General features: G+C 48.9%; 1 protein-coding gene across 1 annotated transcript in view; it reads left to right on the top strand.

The window, feature by feature from the left end:
* Nucleotides 1-13,175, top strand: part of zranb3 (zinc finger, RAN-binding domain containing 3) — a 74,855-nt gene extending 61,680 nt beyond the window's left edge. The window contains exons 18-23 of the mRNA XM_076015853.1: nucleotides 332-474; nucleotides 5,448-5,588; nucleotides 9,561-9,716; nucleotides 10,555-10,747; nucleotides 12,391-12,522; nucleotides 12,984-13,175. Coding sequence (XP_075871968.1) covers nucleotides 332-474; nucleotides 5,448-5,588; nucleotides 9,561-9,716; nucleotides 10,555-10,747; nucleotides 12,391-12,522; nucleotides 12,984-13,082 — 864 coding nt within the window. The 3' untranslated portion in view covers nucleotides 13,083-13,175. The remainder of the gene's footprint in view (nucleotides 1-331; nucleotides 475-5,447; nucleotides 5,589-9,560; nucleotides 9,717-10,554; nucleotides 10,748-12,390; nucleotides 12,523-12,983) is intronic.
* The last annotated feature ends 5,035 nt before the right edge of the window (nucleotides 13,176-18,210 follow it).

Consider the following 18,210-nt stretch of genomic DNA (forward strand, 5'->3'; position numbering starts at 1 on the left):
TAAATTGTCTCATTTGGTGCTTGGCGAAAAAAGAAGTGAGCCCAAAAAAAGAAATAGATAGATAGACCAAGAAATTATTTTAAATCCAACGTCGTTTGGCTGAGAAAACACACTGATGGAATTCGAGTCGAGCCATCGTGATGACTGCCCTCACCCCCTGTGTGTGTGTGTGTGTGTGTGTGTGTGTGTGTGTGTGTTAGATCGCATGAGGGACTTTTTCAAAACTAATAAAGAAATCAAGAGGAAAAGAACAACACTGACTGAATCTGAAAGTGACTCTCCCCCCCCCCCCCCCCCCCCCCCTCCACTCAAACCCCCCCCCCCCCTCCAGGTTCTGGGCTTGGTACAGGAGTGGAGCCGGCTGACGGCCATGAAGCAGCGGCTGCTGCGCCGCTCTGGCCTGCTCTTCCGCAGCGCCGCCACCGGCCTGCAGCAGCTGGCCACCGCCCAGCGGCCGCACGCCACCACCAGCAGGTCAGTGACGCCTCAGCTCGCTGGGCATCTACTGCTACACACCTCAATGAGTGAGTGAGTGAGTGAGTGAGTGAGTGAGTGAGTGAGTGGGTCGGCGTTCACTTCAGATCAGCGAGTCGTCGCTTAGCAACCAGAGGTGAAGAGTGCAGGGTTGTTGATTTTTTTTCTTTCTCTCTCCCCCCCCCCCCCCCTTTCTTTTCTTTTTTTTTTTTGCAACACGGCACTGTCACCATGTTGTTGTTTTTTTCCGGGTTTATTTGTTTTGTTTTTTTCTCATTTCCGAGGCTGATATCACAACAGCCGGCAAGGAGAGACGTGCAGTATCTGGGCAACTGCACACAGAGAGAAGATTCCCCTGAAAGTTGCAGCAGAGCTGCTGGTTGGCTGCCGTTTCTGTGCTTTATAGTCATAATAATAATAATAATAATCTTTATTTCTAAAAACAGACGAACATAGTGCAATTTACAAAGAAAATTGTGTCGTTCCTAATACAGGAATAGAAACCGGAAGATAAACTTAAAACTAATAGCTAAATCAGTACATTTGCTAGAATTATGCAGCAATTAGCCATATATTAGTTAAGAATACGCCTAGCGGTTGAAAGGTTGTTCTTAGCACACAGGGCTAACTAGCTTTAGATAGATAAATAGATTGATAGGTTGATAGGTAGATGTACTTTATTGATCCCAGACTGGGAAACTACACTGTTGCAGCACTAAAAAAAAACAGTACAAAAATAAACTATGTAGCCGTTACAAAAACACTGAAATCAATCTGTGTCCAACAAACAACCAAAGCAGATGCGCAAAAGACAGTCAAATTGTGCAGAGGCAGGGATAGCTCGCGGTTAGCGTGATTTGGGATGTTTTTGCAGGCTGCGTCGTTGATTAGCAAGCTGCCGACAAAAATGACAAAAAGAAAGAGAAAGAAAAAGACAGCGGTAGCTAGCGAAAGAACGAGGTAGCTAGCGAGGGGAGCTGTTAGCGAGTCAGAAAGGAGGTGGAGCTTTCACAGACAATTGAGCACATTTCTGAACAGTGACTGGTGTGGTGGAAGGCTGCGGTCTTCTCCCTTGCTTTCTGTGTGTGTGTGTGTGTGTGTGTGTGTGTGTGTGTGTGTGTGTGTGTGTGTGTGTGTGTGTGTGTGTGTGTGTGTGTGTGTGTGTGTGTGGAGGGATGGAAGGAGGGAGGGAGGGAGGGGGCATATCAAAGGGTTTCAGCTGCAGTGTAAGAGGATACGAGATGAGCGCTGTGCACGTGTACGTATGTTTTTTTCCTTTTTGCGACAAACAAGCCTTGTTGCGAGCACGCTAATTACACTCGGAGTGGACGGAGGCAGGGAGTTTGCCAATTACAGGGTAGACTGTGTGTGTGTGTGTGTGTGTGTGTGTGTGTGTGTGTGTCTGTGTGTGTGTGTGTGTCTGTGTGTGAGAGAGAGAGAGAGGAGAGGAGAGGAGAAGAGTGTTTCTCCACCAGGGGAAGCGTGTTTGGGTGCGTGAACCTAATCAAGGTATAAGTAGGAGGCAATTGGCCCGGCTTGATTTGATACCTGTTTGATGTATTCGCTAATCAGAACCAATCAAGCTCCAGCTCAGGCTCAGCTGGGGCTGACGCGGCTCACCTTTCAGCCACCGGCGAGATGCTCGGCTTTAACCGACTCCAGCCTTAATCCCTTTCTTATTTTTATTTTTATTTTTTTTCCCCTTTGGTTTTCAAACCCTCACTGACCGGCGGTGAGTCAGTGATTTAGGGCGGAATGAGGTGATTGAGCTCTGGTTAGCGCTCTCACGGCTAAGATTTCCACCGACGCCAGCGTTGAGGCGCGCTTTCATTTTCCCCGTCGACGGTCCACTTTGTTGAAATTGTGAAGTTAAATAAAGTTTTTCTTTCGGGATCGCTGCCGAGAGGAAACAGTGAGTACACATCATTTTCTCCGAAATAGAAAAACGGTGTGAAGAATGGAAGCATTGGATACTAATGAGAGTTTTGATATGTTGAGTTTTGAAGAAAAGTTCCCTCCTACAGTTCCCATGATGCACCTCAACAGCATCTTTTGTTGGATCCATGGGTGTGTTTTAGCCGTTAAAGCTCCATAGCGGGTCTCATTTTTAGCATACAGCGAGCACACGTTACCACTGGACATTTAAGTAGACCAGCAGGTCTCAAGGTGGGGATAACCACGCCCCAAACTCACCCGAACTCATTTGATTGGTCGCGTCAAAGGTTCTCACTTCTACCTTCGAGTGCGCCACCTTTGGTGGCTGAAGGATAATCATTGATTATTTGCACGTCTTGAAAGTGTTTTGCTCTTGTAGTCAAGTTTTAAATCTTTTCATTGTTTGATGTTTTTACTTTTCATTTCTACTTTGTCATTTATTTGTACTTTTTCCCTGTTCCACTCTATAAAGCACTTTGAGCTGCATTTCACGGAATGAAAGGTGCTATAGTTGTATTGAGTATACATATCCCTAGATTTCTGGCCGCTTGCAGTGTTGACAACTTGGCCATGATGACAAAGTGGGCAAACCCCACCAAGATGGTTGCATGTGTCAGCAGGTGTTAATCATTATTCTAAATGATGTACTATAAATGACTACTAGGCGATTCGTTTTCCCCTGGTGACTGATGGTGGCGCACGCAGCGCTCTCGATGGGAAATCAGCAAGATGACCCAAAAGAAGAAGAGAGGTTGCAGGGACCAATCAAAAGAGTTTGGGGCGTGGTTATCTCTATTTGGGGAAAGAAATCTTGCTTTCATCTCGCGAGCAGGTTGTCCTTAGCTTAAGCTTGTCTGCTAACAGTTAGCAGCCGTTGACGCAGCCTCTACTTTGCCATACACACAGTGTGTTTTGGAGTAGGTATTTTGTTTCTCGTTAAAACCTTTTAAACTTTGTTTACAATTGCGCGCTCTTTTGTGCGACGCTAGCGCTCACGCGAGAGGGACCCACTCAATGTGTAGACATTGCGACATCAGCTTATTTGTTGCGTCGAGAATAAAAGAAAGAGGCAGGTTAGCACTGTGACGGAGGGCGCTTGGGGAGCGTTTGAAGCCCAGGAAGCCTGGTGTGTTTTGATGGAGACTTACCTTCTTCCTCCACCTCCTCCTCGTCCTCCCCCTCCTCGCCCTCCTTCCTCTGCCTCCAACAGAAACTTCTGCTCTTTGATGTGTGATGTGTCTTCCTCCTCCACTTTCTCTCTGCCTGCTGTCACGCGTCCCTCTGTCCAGATGGAGGCGGCAGGAAGAAGCAGGAAGAAAACAGTTCACCTTGCGAGAAGTGGCTGGGAATATCATGATTGAAGTGGTCCGACCGCCCCACCCCACCCCCCCAACTATACAATAAATAACTTAATATTACACACATGCAAAATCTAATTTCAAATTTAAAAAAAAAAAACTCGTCAAAATAGATCAAATGTAAATAAAAATCGTATGGCTGTTTTTTTTATTTGCTGCCTCCTGGTTAAACCTTTTCGACTGGCTAATAATACATTTAAAAGCAAAAACAATAAACCAACTAAGTAATTACTGTTTCCCTCAATGAACGTACTGTCTTAGTGTTAAGACCAACGGGCCACATGACAAACCTAAGTCAGAAGTATCTTCGCGACTCTGTCTGTCTCTCCGTGCGATCGAGCCCAACTACCTTCCCGATCGACGGGTAGATTGCGTCATTTATAACTGTGCCTCACGCAGGCCGGACAGAGACACGCACCGGGCCGGATGTGGCCCGCGGGCCGTACTTTGCCCAGGTCTGATGAAGACTGTACGTGTTAGGGCCAGTATTAGTAGTGATAATGGTGGTAGTAGTAGGGTCGCAGTTCAGGCCGTCACTTTCCAATTTCCTTCCGGGACAGAAGACGAAGAAAAAAAGTTTCCTGCCTCCCTAAAAACGACAAGAAATTGTAATAAAATAAATAAATAAATGAAAACTGTGTTGTCCCAGGGTCATTTTAATCCCAGCCACGGTGGGGGTGGGGGTGCTTGTCGTTTCACACGATCACTTGATTTGCGCAGGTAGCATCTGTCTTACAAGAGCCATAAAGATATAGAAAAAAAGCAAAAAAATAAATAAAGCAGCATTGGCGTCGCAGGTGGATTAGATTAGATGATTGACGATCCCGCTGAGGCAAATTAGATTGGCGCTGTGGCAATGGTAATAGGATTCGGCAGGAGGGGGGAATGGGAGGGGGAAGAGTGCTCACACAAATAGAATAAAACAAAAGAGAGAGAGAGAAAAATGAAAGGGGAGGATTCACGCATTTAAGCACAGTTTGGTGCCAAGAAGGGGAGTAAAAAAAAAAAAGAAGTAAAAATTAAAGCTGCAAGCAGCGTTTAAGGAGCTGAGCCCAAAGCTGCAAGCAGTATTCAAGGGACTGAGGCCGCCGTGGTCGACGCCCACCAGTGACCCCTCCCCCGGCACCTGCCAACCTCTTTCCGACATGCAGATGGTTAAACTTGTTCAAACGTTTGACATGATATTTAAAAATCAAGGTCTTGTCTGTCCAATACGAAAGTTTCAAGTCTCCAACATTTACAGTTTTTTGTCTAATGGAAAAACAAATGGAAATAGCTCACTTCCTGTTTGTCGTAGGACAAAATAACCAGAGGGTCCTAAAGAGATGAACGTGCAGGTTTTTGTCCCATGTCTTTTCGACCTTCCTAGCGGCCACAAGGGCCATTTAAGTGTTTTTTGTGGGTGTCTGTTGGGGGGGCACTAGAGAGCAGATTCTCATTTTCTCTTCATTTTATGAAATTATTCGCCAGTTGTGGCCTGCGTGCCAAATTTGAAATTTAATTTGGAAAGATTCTGAGCATGTTCAGGAGTCAATGCGCAAATTGTTAATAATAAACATTACAAACGCAGTTGGGTTTTTGGCCCTGGCGATAGACCCACTCTGTTCAACCAGAGCTGCTCTTATCGCTGGGGCTCAGTCCCCAATAAATAAACATTGGTTTCTTTTTTTCTGTCGGCAGGTTCCTGAGTCGGGCCGAGGTGGCCCAGGCCTCCAGGTCCAGGGCCCAGCAGGAGGAGGGCGCCACCGTCCGCCTGCTCACCAGGGAAACGTTCTTCTCCTCCTGCAGGAAGTCAGCAGCCGCACCGCCACCGCCAAGCAGGTGCGTCTGGAAGTGAAAAAAATGTTTTTTTCAGCGGTACAAGATTAGGGTGTTTACCAGTTCCAGGGAAGAAGAAGGCTGGGTAGAGCCATAGGGTTTACACATTTCTAAATGGGTGTTTTTATTTTGTTTATTTTTCATTATTAGTATTGGGTTATAGCAGGGGTTTCAAACTCAAATCAACTCAAATAAACAGTGGGGTCAAAATTGCAAACTTGGACAAACTTTTTCCCATAAATGTAAAAATGCTAACAATACATTTAAAAATAAAGTAACAACAATAGACCAATTAAGTTGTCGTATAATACCCTTCAATGAATGTCCTGTCCTGATCGAGGCAGAGCATTCTGGGATTTGCGGTATTAGCTGTTACATTACCTGGCTCAAATTTGGCCCACAGTGCAATTATATCTGGCCTGCAGGCTGGAGATTGACACCTATTGTTTACGGCATGTGAAAAAAGAGAAAAGAAAACAGGTTGTATATTACATACACGATGACTACCAAGAGGACGAGGGGTGGTATTAAATGAGCAAATACTTCTTCATGCCCCTCTTCAAACATGATATGCTCATATCTTTTTCTTATTTGTTCTTGACTGATTTAAGTGTTTTCATTTGTTTGTTTGTTTTTCTACTTGAAACTACAATCTTTCATTCATCATTCATTCATTCAAAGGTCGTTTTTTGATCTTTTCCCTTTATTCTCCCTCACTCCACCCTCCCCCAATCGCCCCCACTCCTTCTCTACCTCCCTCGCACAGAGATGTGTTCTCTCCGTTCCTCACACTCTTCCGTAGCCCCCCCTGCAGTAGAAGTGTGTTAGCACAGTAAATATAGAAGCCTAATACAATCAGACGCAGCCGGGCGGACCATCGCTATGGAAACGTGGCGCTCAAAGGAGCTCCAGGCCAACAAAAGGTCTTGCGGCGGTTGTAGCTGACAATTCTGCGGCAGAATGTTAGCGGGCAACGTCTCTGCTTTTTTCTTTGAAATTGTATCTTTATTTGGGACGGGCAGGCAAATTGCACAGCGCAGCAGAATTAAAGGTAATGGAGATAAAAAGTCAGTCCATTTTTTGTTTGAGTCCTGATATCCTGCACTCCTAGGAACGCAGCAAACATCCTCCACCTCAAGCATGCACCAGTTAGATGTACTGGATATTCAGTTGTGGGGAACTTTGATACAACTTAAACTATGAGTGGGTCAAACGGTTCACAAGAACTGTGAACAAACAAATAAGAACCTGAGGGTCACCCGCTGTCACTACTGCAAAAAACATTCATAACAACCATACAGAAATGAAACCAGATCATCGATAGATCAAACCAGTCATCTAGAGTAGGCGGGGTCAGAGCTAGCCATCTCCTGGTAATGGCCTTTTTACTTGCCACCAGAAGCCATTGCATTACCTTTGTCTCTCGCCTAGATTTCAAAAAACTAACGTGACTTCAATACAAGGCCTCAAAATTTTGGGCATTAAAAACTGAGCTTCATGAAGACTGAATACCCCTCCAGAACGCCTTCTTTGGGCAGTCCCAAAAGATGTGGTCGTGGTTAGCCACCGTCGATCCACATTGCCTCTAACATGGAATATTTGTACCTTTGTATTAATTACAGCTAAAATGTTTTGCCAGGTAACCAGTGTGTGAAATACCCATCAATATTTAGGGGGGAAAATATCTCTCAACTTCTCATTTAGCATCGTTTAGCTAATGCTAATGCCTTGCGTAGCTCAAGGAGGAGATTGAGCGTTAGTGTTAGGCTAATGATAGCGGAGTTGCAATGCGAGTAGCTCGCTAACCTGCTAACAGAAGGGAAAAGGTTTTTTCGAAGCGTGTAGTCAGTTTTAACAGGTTCCTCTCTTCTTAGCTTTCAAAATAGCTGCGCTAATAGCACGTAATAGCACGTAATAGCAAACCTTTAAGTTAAAAATGTCTGAATTGAAAATAATGAATTAACATTTATGAAGCGGCGCTCTCTACAATGCTGTGCGCTTTGGCTTTTTTTTGCACATTTGCCAATTTAAATTCCCTTTAAATTTAAAAGCTGGAAAAAACCATAGTAACTTGGTGGTTATTTTCCCTCACTCACACTCACACTCTCACACACACACACACACACACACACACACACACACACACACACACACACGTCCTCCACTTCATGCGGATGCGTCAGTGTGCAGAGATCCTTGAATCTCCGGCCATGTGTTTTTATTTATATATTTATTTATATTTATATGTTTTTTATATATATATATATATATATATATACATATATATATATATATATATATATATATGCATATTTGCTCCCAGTGCAGCAGACTCCCAGCACACTCAGCTTGGCCGCTCCAGTAAAAGTCTATTTCTGTTGCTTTCATCCGCTAGATGTAGCTGGCAGGGGCGTTGGTCTCATGGCAGCATTCACATTTATTTTTATTTATTTATTTAATTATTTAAAAAAAAAATTGTGGCGGAGGGGTGGGGGGTGGGGGGTATCTTCTCAACTTTGAATCGGCAAGGTTCCCTTTTTCTCTCCTCCTCCTCCTCCTCCTCATTCTTCTTCTTCTTCTTCTTCTCCATTTCAATGGTGAATTTTTCCTCTGTAGCTATCCGACTCTTTGTTTTTTGCTTCCCCAACCCCCCACCCACACACAAACACACACACACACACACACACACACACAAACAGGACGGGGGAGAATTCGCTCCATCTGTCCTCTCTCCGGTGCAGCTCGGACGCCCTGCTGGGACAAACGTGGCACACGTTCAAACCCTGGTGGTCGCCTGGCAAAAGGCGTGCACGTACGGTGGGTGTGCACGTACGGAGGGCGTGCATGTACGGCGAGCGTGCACGTGACCGAAATGATGTGCCAAAGGCCTGGCTCCCGACGGCCACGTGTCCCACTTTGGGCCTTTTTAAAGCGAGCAACGTCGAAAACGCTGTGCTTGTGAAGGGACTGTTTGTGATGTCATAAAGGGCACAGACAACTCTCACTCTGTCTCTCTGTCTCTCTGTCTCAAATCGGTGTTGGGCGTCTGAATCCGACCTCATTTTTGACCCATTTGAAAGATGTCGGTGGGTCCAGCGAGTCGTAGAGCGTTTTAACCTTTGACCTTTGAAAATCTGTTTTTTTTCTTCTTCTTCTACTTTAGAGGCAGGCTGTAAACAGCAGGCTTAATATGCTGTTTTCTACGGCGGCACTGAATTTTGTGTTATTGTGTTGACAGTTGGATTTCAGGATGGAAATGCGCACGCACACACACACACACAGTGTTAATACAGCAGATTGCTGTTATATCATTTCCTTCTTTCTATTGATTGTGACAAGTTTGTTGTGTCATGACAATTACATTTCTCATTTATTTATTTATTTTATCTATTAAATGGAAATGCGTCTCGCCACTTCTCCCCGCCCCCATCACACCAACAGCTTTCGAGGGGGCAAAGTCCCTTAATGTAATTCCTGCACAAATTACCAGACAAGGCGTAACTCCATTTCTCTTTCCATCTCCCTCTCCTACCAAACCCGAAGAGTCTCGGACGTTCTCACGCCTGGAGGCTCTGAGCAGGTGTTCCTCTAATGAACAGGAAGTGCAGATTTGTTCTATTTTTTGCATTTTATTTTATTTATTTTTATTCTTATATATATATATATATATATATATATATATATATATATATATATATATATATATATATATATATACATATAAATATGTAGTTTTTTCACAAACGGCCTTTCGGAGGTCATGCCAGGTCGGGACCGTCTGCACCAACCTGCTACTGATGTAACATTCAAGCGTGTTGCACATTTCCTGCTTCATTAGCGCAGCAGGCGGCTGAAGGAGAACTTTTTCTTCTTCTTCTTCTTCTTCGTCTTTTTCTTCTTCCTCATTTTCTCCCTCTCCTCCTTCACATCTGACAGATTCTCTCTTTCTCTCCCCCCATCTGTCTGTGTCTGCAGCCCACCCGAGAACCCCTGTGGAGAGACACCGCCGACGCCGTCTGATAGCGGCTACCTGCAGGCGGTGGACAGCGCCGGCGTCCCCCTGTGTCTGTCCTGCCAACAGGCCTGCCCGACCACCGGCGGGCCCTGGGACACCCGATTCTGCAGCCACAGGTCCACAATAGCAAACGTTTTATACGTTTAATACAATTTAAACTACGTACAGCAATGTTTCGCTTCAGCGGCAGTTTTTACCCAAAGGTCCATTGTCATTTGACCAAGGCCACGCCTCTCAAATAGGGTCACGTGACCTCACAAAGCCCCAGCGATTTGACGCAGGCACATTGTCCGATATAAAACTTAAAATAAATCTGTAGAATCAAACCTGGTCTGCATGAGAGAGCCTAGGACGTCATAACCGGCGGCCCCCTCCCCCAGGGGCTGATGGGAAGTGTAGTCCTCACCTCCTGCCTTCCTCTACAGGAAACAAAACAAGGGCACATTTTTGGAGTTTCCAACGTAGGCGTTGCGTTTGTTTGTCAGCTTCCCAGACGGCTTTCTGTAGATGTCAGTCAAAAAAATGAAAAAATTAAAATTAAAGCAGAAAAAAACTCTCCCTGCATATTTAAATCAAGTGCCCTCACGCCTGCGTTTGTTTTAAAGCTTCCAGGCGGCCCGATTGTGTTTCCCCCACCAAAGCCAACCCATCTGGCGTCCTCCGAAACAAAACAACACAAAACAAAGAAAGAAAAACTGGAAAAAAGGAGAATTGTTTCGCGCAAAAACACCCCCCCGCCCTCTTTGTCTTTTTTCGTGCCTTTCGCAGGATGTCTCACCCCATCCCAGATAATTAAAGAAAAACAAAAAAAAAAAACAGAAAAAAGGAAGTTGTTGTTGTGTTGGTTCTGGAGTCACCTGCTGCCTGTCTGGATCTGAAACAGAGTAAATAAAAAAAAAATAAACCCTGTTCGCCCCCCTCACCCTCCCCCACCCCCCTCACTTCCACCCGCAGGTGCCAGGAGGAGTTCCAGCTGCGCTCCAGCCAGTCGTACATGCGCTCGCAGGTGCTGCAGGCGGAGAGCGGCGTCTGCCAGCACTGCGGCCTCGCCGCCCACGACCTCTTCCTCAGGGTGCGCGACGCCCCGCCCGCCCACCGCAAGGAGGCGCTGGAGAGCACCTGGCTGGCCCAGCTGCCACTCAAACAGGTTTGGGGGGGGGGGGGCTAGGCTAGGCTAGGCTAGGTTAGCACGCCGCACTAGCGAGAAGGCGATTGAGGGAATACAGGGGGTGGAGGGAGGTGCAGAAATAAAAGCACCGTGTGATTGTCCTCTCAGCCACCTACGCACACGCACACACACAGTGGGGGGGGGGGGGGCCTCCCATCCAGTAAATGGATTGCTGGGCCCATTGATTTTATTTTTCTTCTTCTTCTTCCCCACCCAGTGCCGGGTCTCGACCCGTAAGCCTGTTTGATTTGGTCGGCTGTTATCCTGCAAAGCCCCCCCAACCCCCGCCACGCTTCCCTCCGTATACACACACACACACACGTGCACGCACAAAACCTTCCCAGCGCCGCCGCCGCCGGCTGCAGCAGATCGATGCGTCGAGCTTTAGAGGAAACAAACTCACGATAAGACGGCGGCAGCAGAGGAGCCTCCAGATTATTGGCTCATTCGTTGGTTCGCGCTCGAGGAGGTGAGGGAGGGGAGGGGGAGAAGCTCTGGTGTGTGTGTGTGTGTGTGTGTGTGTGTGTTTCATATGCACCCTGGGGTTGTCAGGCGGGTTGTTTCAGTGTTTGTAGCGCCTGTGAGCACAAGTGCACTGTGTAGTTGTGCGTGTATTGTGTGTGTGTGTGTGTGTGTGTGTGTGTGTGTGTGTGTGTGTGTGTGTGTGTGTGTGTGTGTGTGAATGAGAGAGAAATGCGTGAACTTTGCCCCCCCCCCCTTCCCTCCCACTCCGCCTGTTCTTTAAGTCTGCTGGGATCAATTCCCATTCCGATGCCTGGACTTTGGGTCAGAGAAGATCTCGGATCTTCCGCCCTGAATCCTCTTCAAAATTCCCCCATCCTGCTTCCCGCTTCCCGGGCTTCATCGAACACACACTGGTTTCTGATTCCGACTTTTTTTTTATTATTATTTTTTTGCAACATCTTCATTTCGGCATCTGAACCCTCGGAAACCCTCGACCGGGTTTCCTCCTCTCCTCGGCTCCTGTGTCGCCTCAGACCAGGTTTCTACTGGACAACCTGGGAAAGCGCGTGACCTCACGGAATGAGACGCACAACCTCGGCAGTTCACTGCACACAGTGTGCCTCAAGTCACTGTGTTTGGTGTATACAGGCTGCATTGTGAAGGAAGTGAATGTGAAGACGCGTTAATATGGGGATTAGAGATGCATCAGAGTTGCCACCTCCTTACAGAACGAGGAGGGTACGAGTACTTGCATTTCAGTACTCAGCCATACCTATAAGGAGGACTTAGTAATGCCATTACACATTATACAATTTAGTTTACTTACGTTACTCAGCATGCTTTTTCTAGAACATGGGGGCGACTGTCAATAGCTCCACTACAATTTAAGAAAATTGTCATATGCGTACATATACAACTGGTATCAGCACGTATTGTTCAACGTATTGTAGAGGAACGGGGATAAGATTTTAATATTAGCTTTAAAAAGAGACAGGAAAAAAGACGGAGACGCCATATAAAGACGTCACATTAGTGTTGCATGAATTAACTGAGACACAGATGAATGTGGGTGTTTGCTAACTCTCTCTCTCTCTCTCTCTCTCTCTCTCTCTCTCTCTCTCTCTCTCTCTCTCATGCGTCTCCCCCCCCCCCCCCAGCTCAACGAGATGATCCGCGCCCCGGTGGAGGGCCACTTCTGGCAGGTGGACCACATCCGGCCGGTCTACAGCGGCGGGGGCCAGTGCTCGCTGGACAACCTGCAGACCCTCTGCACCGTCTGCCACAGGGCCGTACGTGCACGCTCACGCTCGCGCTCCAAACTCACTCACTCACTCACTCACGCTCAAGAGGGGCTTAAAGTGGTGGACGGGGGGGGGGGGCTTCGTCGGCGGTCGAGCGCATCGATCAAAAGCAGCACAAAGCCGACGTGCCCGCCCTCGGTGACATCACAGGACGTTGATGTACGGCGGCGGCGGCCGGGAAAAAGTTTGCTCTTCTCTCGGCTTCTCCCAGCGTGACATCATTGCTTGTGTGGGCGTGGCTGTCAGTGTAGAGGCGGGGCTTCCCACCCCCAAACTGAGGTGGAGAACTGCAGCCGCCTGATAAGGGGACCCCGCTTCCCCACCACCACCACCACCACCCCTCCACCTCGCTCTTTCACGCTGTAATCCCAAGATGCTCCGCGCATTGATCTCACTTTGCGTCATTTTCTTTTCTTTTCATTTCCCGCTCTCTCTCTTTCTCTCCACAGAGGACGGCGCGGCAGGCCAAGGAGCGCAGCCAGCGGAGGAAGAGCGCCGCCGCCGCCAAGGTTGCGTCAGACATCAGCAGGTTCTTCGTCAGGAAGTGAGCACGACGGAGGTCCAGGAAGGCCGGAGACGACTGTGTGTGTGTGTGTGTGAGAGAGAGAGAGAGAGAGAGTGTGTGGACTGTGGGAGGAGGAGGTGGAGGAAACAAAAAGACCAAAGATCCCAAATCGGTTTGACGTCCGAAGGTGCGAAGTGTCAGCTGACAGATTAGGATAGAAAAAATTCAGTCCGCATTTTCTTTGTTTTCCTTCAGTTTGCTCTCATCTCATCATGGTCGCAGTGATGCTCTGTTGCTGCAATGTTGCTAAGGCTAATTAAAAAAAAGCCCGAGATGCAAATTCAGCCAAGTTCTCTCTCGCTCGCTCGTCCCCGAACCGTCACCGGGGCGGTGCTCTTGATTTATGGCGGCCTCCTTTTCTTTGCTCGCGGGGGCAAGAGGAGGGGGTGCTGGGGGGGGCAACTAGTGCAGGTTGTTTAGAGAGAGGGGAGTGGGTTCTGAGGGGGGGGGGGCGCTATTTTAAGATTGTGCAAACTGGGGTGAAAAAGTAGCAGGTGAGGCGCCATCAGAACTCAGCGGCCCGAGAAACAGAGTGTCCTCATCAGCGCTTTACCCTTGGAACTCTTTCATTTATCTTTTTTTCCATCTACATTTTTATTTTTACACTGGAAGATGTGGATGAATAAAGGAAGAAGAAAAAGAAAAAACAATCTGGCCGTTGTGTCGTCATCCTCTGTTCCTCCCGACCGCCGTGAATCCATCCGACCGCCCAGTGCTTGAAAGCATCTTCCTTCTCCTCTTACTCCTTCTTTTCTTTCTCCTCTTACTCCGCCTCCTCCTCTTCTTTCACCTCCTCCTCCTCCTCCTCCTCCTCTTCCTCCTCCTCTCCCCCATCCTCCTCCTCCTCCTCCTCCTTCTCTTCCTCCTCCTCTTCCTCTTATCCTTCTTCAGCCGCCAGCTCGACAATCCAAGCCGGGGCGGCTGAAGTCGTTTTTCAGGAGCGGCTATGTTTAGCGCGGCGTTACTATGGAAACAAGGGGCTCCGGGTTCAGCAGCGTTCGGGAATATCGAATGGCTCCTCGTGAGAGTTACACAACGAGCGAGCCGAGCGAGCCAGACGGACCGACAGACAGACATTAGAAAAAACTTGGCTCGATATCCGGCCCTGCAGGTGGCGGGTTGTCGGGGGGGTGGGGGGTGGGAAGAAAGAATCAGGCCCTCGCATTCCGACGGACGGCTGTGACACGTCACCAACGGAAGTCCAACTCAGCAGAAAAAAAACCCCAAAAGTTTAGCATTACTTTTACTCACAGCAGCGCCCCGCACCCGAAAACTTCTTCCGGAGGAGGAGGAGGAGGAGCTACTGCCGCGTCTTCAAAGTTTGCCGGCAGTGGCGGCGGCGGCAGTGGCAGCGTGGGCGTGTGTCTGTTTCCCCTACGGCGGCTCCAGGTCTCCACTTAATAAGGGCCGCCGCTGCCTTCCTGTCCAAAGCGACAAGCTGGGTGAGTAATGAACTGACGTCTCCCCGGCAGCCGTCCAACAACCAGCGCCGCTCGCTGTCAGCGCCTGTCGGCCGCCGATGACTCTGATCGGCTCTTTTATTACACCCATAAGGTGCCTGCGTACGTGTGTGTGAGAGAGAGAGAGAGAGAGAGACAAAAAGTATAGATGAGTGTGCTACACAAATAAATCGTGTGCGTGTGTGTGTGTGTTTGGCAAAGAGTGGCAGCGGCACCGTGTTTTGTCAGACAGAGTCGTAATGAGGCCCCGATGAAGACGCTGCTCCCACCAGGTCCGCTGGGTAAAGAGCCGCTGAGCAGTTTGCGTTGGACAACCCACCAGAACCGGGGTACTGGAAAAAAAAACAAACACACGAGTTCTGCAGGTGATGGCGGTAATAAAGAAGGAGCCGAGGCCGGAGAGGTTCCCGGCTGGTATTTAGCTCTCCCGTCTGTCCCTCTTCGAAGTCACTGCCAGCTGGCTCTTCCACTGGACGGTCCGAGGGCCCGGTTTGGAAGGGGTTGTACGTTGAACTTTTGAAAGTAAACCAAACCAGATCGGAGTCTTGGAGACTTGGGGTCGACCACAAGGAACACGGAACTGAAAGAAAGAAGCTTGAAGAAGACGAAGATCCTCGCCACGAAAGACGGAAGTCCACTCTGGCCAGTTGATTCGCCACCAATGTGTGGATCACAGGCAACTGCGATATCGTCATTGGATGCTTTCGTTCGTCGTTCCCATTGTGATTTCTTGGCGCTAGCGCCTTCGCGTTTGACATGAGCTTCGAACTATGCCAAAAAAAGACGACTCGGTGGCAGCATGAAAGCACCGCCCTCCTTCAACTTTCCCCTCTGCCAAGAGCATTTAACACCTCAATGGGGTTTGGGCGCAAACTAGCGCCCCCTACCTGTCTGACGGAGGCAACGACACGCAGCAAGGATGTCGAGGAAAAAAAGAGGCGAAGAGCATCGGCTTGTTGGAGCACCCTGAGCCGACGTCTCCCTCAACGAGAGACACCACATCCCTCAATGTGGGTCACAGGACCCCCGGGGGCTCCCCACCGCCACCCGCCTCCAGCTCCCGGGGGAGGCAAGGGGGGAGGTTTGCTGCAAATTGAGGAGCAGATTATCATCACTCAAGTGATGGATTCCGGTCGCCGTCTTCTCCCCGTCGCCGCACGTCGGCCCTTTGCGTAATTAGCCGAATCCACTTGCGGCGCCGGTGCCCCCCCACCCGAATCCCCGCGGGCACGGTGTCCCTTTCCGAAGGACGAGTGACACGGGAAAAACTGTTTGCATGTTTGCGCCTCTCTGGCTGAGCCAAACCTGACAGCAGACTGTACAAATCATGCATAATTCAATCAGCATTTGCATTCAAGGCAGCGCAAGGCGTTATATTTGGCGCTGTTCCACCGGTTATTCCATTTCAGCCTGTGCCTGATACCCTCCTCCACACCCTTCTCCCAATAACGCTCTCCCCACCCCCACCCCTGTCCCGCCAGTAATCTACTTTGGCCTTTTCAGCTGAAGGAAGCGCTTCCTGCAAACCCAATCTCGTGTGACAGGTGTGATGGAGAAGGGCCAATAAAAGCTCGGCGTGCGGCCGTCGGCTCTCCAATTGGCACGCGGACCCCGCTGCGGTTTGATTCCTGGCTGCCGCTCTCGCCGCTGTGATCCCCTCTGGTGTCGCTGACCCTTCCTGCCCTTCAGCGAGGGAGAGGAAATGGATGCGAGGTATATCTTACCCCTGGGCGAGACGGAAGGGAACAGGGAAAGAAACCAGCCGTTGTTTCCGTTCTTGCCAACCTACCTCTGGTTTTCTGTGATTGTCAGAAGCAGAAGCTCATTATATAAAAAAAGAAAAAAGGAAGAAGGAGAGAATGGGCCTTCGTCTACCCTCTGCGACATCGTGTTGCAACACGGGCAGAGCTTGTACCCCGACAGCTCGGCCCGATCTCACCGAGTCAGCGTTTGGGAGGCACTTCTTGGCATCCAACTGTCCGCAGCTGACGAGAGGCTTTTGTCTTTATTGTCATATGATCCCCCCCAGGATGATGATGGTGATGATGATGATGACTACAATTAATCATTTCCTGCTGCAGCCTCGCACACCCTCCTCCTTGCAGGAGGCTGGCACAGCTTTTGCAGAAAGCGCAGAGCCGCCCTGCGGTGCAGGGAAACGGTATTAGGGCCCAGGTAATCGGTTAGGGACCACCGCTCATAAGCCATCTAATTAATCTCATTAGAGCGCCCTCTCTGGTTGTTGGACGTTCCCCGACAGAAGGAGCCAAGCAAGTTTGGGCCTGATGAGTGTCGCACCTCGTGATAAAAATGATATTCCACAGAGAGAGTGGACAAAACTGCAGCCGGTACTCAGGGTAAGAGAGAGTGCAGGAGGGGAGGGGATCGATACTCTGGCTCTGCGTGAAAACGGCGAGGGCCCCTCTCTGCCCCCCCCCCTGCCCGACGCCATTGTGTGCATGGCAGGGACGGAGGGATGCGGCGCCGCAAATGGATGCTTTCTCATTGCTCAGCTGGAGGCGGCTTTTGTGGAGTCCAAATTCTATTTATTCAAGATGGCTCCCCGGTTGTCTCCCGAGATGCGTGGCATGCTGGGGATTAAGACCGAGGAGAGAAAACAAAAAAAAAAAGAATAAAATAATAAAAGCCCTGCAATCAATTCGCCCAGTGTGAGATCAGGGGAAAATAACAGATAAGGTTCTTAGCATAATTCATACAGTCCCCGATCCTCTGGCCAGGATTAATGTACGTCTTTCACCACCGCCCGCTCTCATTTGTTCGTCGGGGGCTTGTGTGGGTCTAAATTGGCGCGTCACGCATTCTCCGTTACAATCAGGCTTCTGTATGTCGACGCCCCACCCCCGGCTCTCCCCCGGACTGGATGCGACCACATCAGTTGCTAATGCAGTTTGTCCGTGACGCAATCCTCGCCCTTAATTTTATTAGCTTGGATTTTTTTCTTTCTCCCTCCTCTGCGGCAGGCTGCGTCAGCGTTAAACTTGCGTTGTCGGTGTGACAGAAAGCCCTGAACACGGCAAACTTAACGTTAAAGAGGAGCTGTGTGATATAATTATATGACTCTGGAGTTGGTCGTGTTGGTAAAATCATGTGTTAACGGGAAGAATGAGGCTCTCTGGGCCCAAGATCTTGAACCTCGGACCGCTTTACACACACCCAGGTGGGTAGAGGAAGCCAACGAAAACGAAGAGGCAAAGAAGAAGAAACGAGTGTCCGGTAATTTGCCTGTACTTGCTCTGTACCAGTGGATTTACCCTTTCATTGCCGCAATGTCTTGTTTTAAGACTACACTAATCTGCACTTTGTAAAAAGGGACATGTAGCTTGTCATACAAAAGTTAGCTGTGCATTTGCATGACAGTGACATGCACTCCAGAACTCTAGGGGGAGCTCTAAGGACCAAAACAGCCAAGAAGCGACCGACTAGCATTGCCGGCGGCCACTTGACATGGGTGGGATCGGGCGGCGGTCTAGATGCTTTTCTTTTTTTTGCTTTGCCTTTGGCGCTCTCGCTCTTGCGTCTCGCTGACAGAGGCGAGGCATGAAAAGAAAGCTGGCCCAAATGGCCTCCGACAAGTTCCCCCTTTCATCGCCCTTCGAAAAGACATCTTTTCATCTCCCATTTCATTTGCTT

This window comes from Nelusetta ayraudi, unplaced genomic scaffold (assembly GCF_046127955.1).
Source record: "Nelusetta ayraudi isolate G7.1 ecotype Tasmania unplaced genomic scaffold, CSIRO-AGI_Nayr_v1 ptg000006l, whole genome shotgun sequence".
NCBI lineage: Eukaryota > Metazoa > Chordata > Actinopteri > Tetraodontiformes > Monacanthidae > Nelusetta > Nelusetta ayraudi.